Genomic DNA, 6,000 nt, shown 5'->3' with positions numbered 1-6,000 from the left:
TGAAGGTTTTCCATAGTGGGTGATAAATAAAGTCACTGGAAAACAGAGGGTCCTGAAATCTCAGAAACCATCACTTCATAACAGAACAAGGAAAGGACGGGGTTGAATGACTAAGGGGGAAGCGCACAAGTACATCTTAGAGGGAACGTTGTTCCCAAAGTTTAGGGGGGCAAAGTTGATTTTACTTTGGGGCAGAGTAGCTTTTACTTATGCTACTGACTGTGATGCCGAGTTCTTTTCAGGATTGGCCTACAAATAACAGAACTAGAACCGATACCAGGAGCTGGAGAGTAGGCACTAGAGGATCGGAAACCCCTCTTTGACACCATTATTATACCAAGAACGAAACATTTCATAAAGTCTTATTTAGTTGAGTAGCTGCGCACTAGAGGTGCAGAGTGTTGGTTTCAGTCCAGGTTTTTGCTGCTCTAGACGCGTTTGCCGAGCATATTACGGTAAGGTGGACCGGCAGCTAGGTCCGCTGTGTGTGTGTGAGAGAGAGTGTGTGCGTCAGGTGATCCTCCGGCCAGCGGGGAGTGTGGATGTGCGCACTAGCCTGACGGGAGAAAATGCAAAATGGCACGCTGGGAATGTGAGGGGATTGTGGGCTCCCCGTCTCCTGCTGCCCCGGCTCCCGGGATCCCTGGCTGGAGGATGAAGAGCTAGACCAATCCCTGCCTCATCCCTGCAATTTTTTCTCCTCAGTACTGGGTATCTGCATCTGTCACTGCTGGAAGAGGGGTGCCGCTGCTATATTCCTTGTACGGCCTCTTTGGATTTATTGGATTTTTTCCCTGCGCCTGCAGGGATTTCCTCTGGCCCGACCCGCGGATACACCGAGGCAGCTCCGTAGCTAGTGATTTGGGCGAGTAGGCAGGCAGGGCACTTGTGGGTTAGCCAAAGCCATGGGGCTATGTTACAGCCTACGGCCGCGGCTCTTTGGTGATCCCAGCGGCTCCATCTCCAACGCCGCCACCACCTCGGAGAGCGAACAGCCCCCAGAACTGTCAGTGCCGCTCCGAGCCGGGGACCTGAGGCACGGAGACCTGAGGCACGGAGACCTGCACCGGCCGGGGGCATCACAGCCAGGGGACGTGCCGGGGCAGCCCCGGAGAGTGGAGCAGTGCAAGCCCGGCCGAGGAGGGGACAGCCCGGACGGACTCCTGCTCTTACTGCAGAATGGGGGAGGCAGCGGGGAGAGCAAACAGCAGCACAAGGCCAGTAAAGCGCCGCACCCCCAGCAGCACCCACCGCACCCCCAGCAGCATCCTCTGCACAAGGGATGGGACAAGCTCCGGCTGGAGGAGAAGGAGGCAGAGAAAGAGGCCAAAAAAGTCAGCAAGAGCATAGACAGGGTGCTCAAGGAGCAGAAAAGGGAATACAAGCAGACGCACAGGCTGCTCCTACTAGGTAAGGCACCTGCACCCAAGGGTGTTCTTTTATAGTGGGTGGAAGCAGTTTAATGGCCAGTGAATATCAGGGATGTTCAACCTTGCGCCCTTCAGCTGTTGCTGATCTCCAACTCTCATCAAGCCCAGGGCAGTGACATGTAGTTCAATATCATTGGGGGGGGGGGGGGCACAGACCATCCTAAGTTAGGAGATGGGTACAATGGAGCATGGTAGTTGCTTGGTACCATTCTCACCCATGATGGTGATGATACCCCACCCAAGTAGCAGTCAAGGGGGCTGGATCATGGCTAGCAACATCACAGTGTTAGGCTGGTCTGTAGATAAAGGAAAGGCTTATTGGACATTAACTATCAGTGTCCCGGGTAATGTTTTATATTTATTCAGCACTTCCGTTGTTCCGGGGACACATCTTCCTCCATCATGATGGGATTTGCCATTAACCAGTAACTACAATTTATTTCTACTAAGGGCCAAATCATTCCCTATACACTCAGGTTGCACAAATTTTACACATTTTTAATTATTACTCTGCATATTAAATACAGATGAATATAAATTGTGAGTAATGTCAGGGCTGCTGACTCTTACAATTGTGTATAGAAATATAAAACCTTGGCAGACGTTCCTGCAGTGCTTTACTTGCTTTCCCACTAGGGATATTAGACAGGTGAGTCTAATTGATAAATGTGTGCTAATGTTGTCCCAAGGGTTGTGACACTGTGCTGCTGTCATTTGAATTTTTACTTTTCAGTTGTAGAAAATCTCCGTGTGGTTAAGGGCCCTGTGTGTGGTCTTGGCTAGAAACCACTAGGGCCTGCACTTGGGAAATGGCACATGCTTCCCGATGTCAAAGTGCCCTTTAGGTGCTTGTTGTCTGCTTGGAACATACAACTTCCATGTAAAGTATAATTCAATGTTAATGGATAAAGATAACCACTGGCATGCAGTAATCTGTAATTAATTCCTTAATGTCAGCAGGGCCCGCTATTTATAACAGAACCTGCAGCTCTAAACTGTTATTGAACTACAGCTCCCAGAATTCTCCTAACAGCTTGCATCTGTCGGTGAATGCTGGGAGCTGTATTGCAACAGCTGGAGGCAGGATAATGTACACAACTGTGATACTAAGTGTACTAACACTGTATTGCTGAATTACACACTGACCTAGTTCTTGAGTTAGTGGAATCTCTTATCCAGGAACCCATTGTCTAGAAGGCTCTGAACTCTATCTCCCATAGAGTCTATTATGAGCAAATTCTAATTTTTCTATGCAATAATGCAATCCTAGATTTATTTAATGTTAAAAAGGTTTTTTTAGTAGATTAAAATTATTGTGGTCCAAATTATGGAAAAGCCCTTTTCCGGATATCCCCAGGTCCCAAGCATTTTGAATAATAGATCCTATTCATGTAGTATAAAAAATAAGGTAAATGACCTGAACACTTTATAACTCCCCCAAATAAGGTGGGCCCCAATAGAAAAAGTTGAAGAAACACTGGAATATGGTATTGTAATGTTCTTTATGATCATCCTCTTTAAGCAAAAATATAAAACTGATGCACTCTTCTGATTGTACACAAGCTCTTAGCTAATTAAACACAGCCTTTTTGGCGGGACTGTGTGCATTTAAGACCAATGCCACACAGGGCAGATTCTGTCTGCACCTGAATTGTGCTGTGTACCTGCACCCAGGTCTATGCAATGGCTCTAGGTGCAGGCACAACCAAAAGCTTTTTTGTGCATGGGGCCAATTCTCCACTTTCATTTAACCTCAGGCACTTACCTCGGGGCAGGATCACACTAAGAGGGTGATTTATCAACAGTCGAGTTTGAGTTTTTTTGCACTTAAAAACTTGAATTCAAGTTATAGTTCAAAAACTGAAATGTCTGGTATTTATGAAGTGCAAAAAACCCAAAAACTTAAATGTAAAAACTTGCGAGTTTCTTTAGAAGTCAGTGGCAGTTGTCATAGGCAAAGTCAAGCCATATTCTCAAACTCTATGCAAGTTTATTCAATTTAGAAAAACAAACTCATATTCACAAACTCAAAAATTGATAAATAAGTCCATAAGCATAGGGTTCGCATCTCTCTATCTGCATTTCATAGACAGGAGGAGAGAAGCGGAACAGTAAGCCTGGGTGCAGCTACACGGACATGCTTTTGCATTTTTGGTCTGATCTTTGTTCCACTCCATGTAGCTGCTCTCAGTGTGCCCTTGCCCTAATGCCCATGGCAAACATATTCTGCCAGCCACAAAAATAATAAACTCAAAGCAGCCCATTACAGTCAACCTTAAAATGTTCAAATGCTCTTTTTCTGTCTGAAATCCACCTGACAAAGATAGTTTCTTTTTAGACAAATGACTGACTGGACATCCAAGTTTGAGTGCTTTTCAGCTGTCTGAGAAACACTGGCATGTGTGCCATGAAGTAACAGAGTGGCTGAAATATGAAAGCTTACCAAGGAAAGGTAACTGTTATTGAGGGAGGAATCCTCAAAAAAGCAGCTCAGAGAATATTGAGTTAGGAGCGGAGCAGCATGGTGGTGAAAAGAAATTGAGTCTGGGTAAGGATCTGTGAGGGGGAAATAGTGAAGGAGCTTTGAGGGAGGGGTGGGTGATAGGGGGACTGCTTGAACATTAGAGAAGGAGCTGCATTTGGAGGACAGAATTTGGGGAAGGATTTGTGAGGGCAAATTAAGTAAAATTATTGCTTAGCTGCAGTGTGCATGACTGATGTCTATCTTATCTATTTAACCTATTCTATCTATCTATTACAAATAAGTATTTTTAAAAACAATTAATGAAATCATTTATTCCCCACATAGGGATAATATGTATATATTTTCTCTTATTTAAAAGACAGCTAGTTGCTTGCGTCATACCTCAGTCTGTGTATATTTATCCATTGCAAATGTACTGGGAATAATGCCGGCCATATAGTGTTTGTGCTTATAACATCATTAAATGATTTCAGATAACATCCCAGGTCCAGCTTATGCAAGAGTTTGTGTATTCTCACTTGAGAAATGAATATGATCAACATGTGGAAATATCCTGTAGCCATCTCTGACATAGATATTGGCTGTGTTTTAACACCATAATCATTTTTACTATTTACCGTATATACTCGAGTATAAGCCGATCCGAATATAAGCCGAGGTACCTAATTTTACCTAAGAAAACTGGAAAAACTTATTGACTCGAGTATAAGCCTAGGGTGGGAAATGCAGCAGCTACTGCTAAGTTTTAATCATCAAAATAAATACCTATAAAAATTACATTAACTGAGGCATCAGTGGGGTATATGTTTTTCAATATTTATTTCAAAGAAAAACAGTAAACTAGCTCTGTTAGCGGAGAAGAGGGTCAACAAAAAAACAATAAGAGTACTACCCCACGCTCATTGTACATTGGCAAACTGGCAGCAGACCCGGTCCCAGAGGAGATGTAAGGGGAAATAAGTATTGCTAGTGGGAGCCTAGGCCAGGGCACTGGAGGGTCTGGTTGCAGGTGGCCTAATTTGCACACAAAGGAGAGAGGGTGCTAGTCTAGAGGGACACATGGCACCTGACTCGAGTATAAGCCGAGGGTGACTTTTTCAGCACATTTTGGGTGCTGAAAAACTAGGCTTATACTTGAGTATATACATATAAGCTATATTTTATTTTTTTTAAAGAGGAGACATATTGGATAAATGGACAAAAACCTAATTTTGTAGGCAATTATAAATAATAAATGGTGCTGGTTTCACTTTGGGCTAAACATTAATCCTATCTGTAAAAATGGCCGCTTTACTTAAGCTCTCTATAGATCCTATCAGTTCTCTGTCAGTGTTTCAAATGAAGGGTGGGGTAGTCCTAATGGTCCCTGCCAGAAGCAAAGCAGGAGGGAGATAGCCAATCACAGCCTTGCACTCACACAAGCAAAAGACAGGCTTCAGTTCCCTATCAGGTCAGCCTAGCTGCTGATTGTTTCTATCCTACAGTGCCTGTAGTGAGAACCGCCTGCTCCTCTGCACATCCAGAGAATTCAGCCAGTAGGAAGTGGAACAGATGGGCGGGGCTAGTGGGGTTTTGGTGGAATTTCTCAATAAATCAGTCAGAAACACAACTTTTTTAAGCCCAATCCTTGTTGGTTATCATGATTAGTACCATGTGTTGAATTTAATTGTAAGTTACTATCAAGCATACATCCTATACTCTCATCATTATCAGAATGTTGTATTTCTGCAAAAAAAAAAAATCTAGTGGTAGGTTAGGTGACTTCACTTGGACTTCATTTATTAAAAAAAAACAAAAAAAAACACTATTTTTGTTCCTGGAGTTCCTGTGCTTTTTTGTGTGCAGATTATTACTAACAGAAATTAAATAGGTGATGACACTTCTAGAAATAGGGACAGATTTCCCCAGCTTGATAGATTTCCCCTAGTTGTGCAGCCAACTCCATATATTTTGCAACAGTATTACCATTTACTACAGTTTGTGTCTTGCCTTTTAACACAAGAACAATTTTTGGCTGTTAATAAAGGATAAAGGATAAACAATAACTGAAACCAGTCACTATTAAATTACTTACTGTTCTAATCC

At 43.4% G+C, this 6,000-nt stretch overlaps 1 protein-coding gene across 1 annotated transcript in view; it reads left to right on the top strand.

Annotated features, from left to right (window-relative positions):
* The first annotated feature begins 417 nt into the window (after positions 1-417).
* Positions 418-6,000, top strand: part of gnal (G protein subunit alpha L) — a 150,158-nt gene continuing 144,575 nt past the window's right edge. The window contains exon 1 of the mRNA XM_012964388.3: positions 418-1,410. Within this exon, the coding sequence (XP_012819842.2) occupies positions 906-1,410 (505 nt within the window). The 5' untranslated portion in view covers positions 418-905. The remainder of the gene's footprint in view (positions 1,411-6,000) is intronic.

This window comes from Xenopus tropicalis, chromosome 6 (assembly GCF_000004195.4).
Source record: "Xenopus tropicalis strain Nigerian chromosome 6, UCB_Xtro_10.0, whole genome shotgun sequence".
Classification (NCBI taxonomy): domain Eukaryota; kingdom Metazoa; phylum Chordata; class Amphibia; order Anura; family Pipidae; genus Xenopus; species Xenopus tropicalis.
Note: the sequence above shows the minus strand (reverse complement) of the source record. Positions and strands in the feature narration are given on the sequence as shown.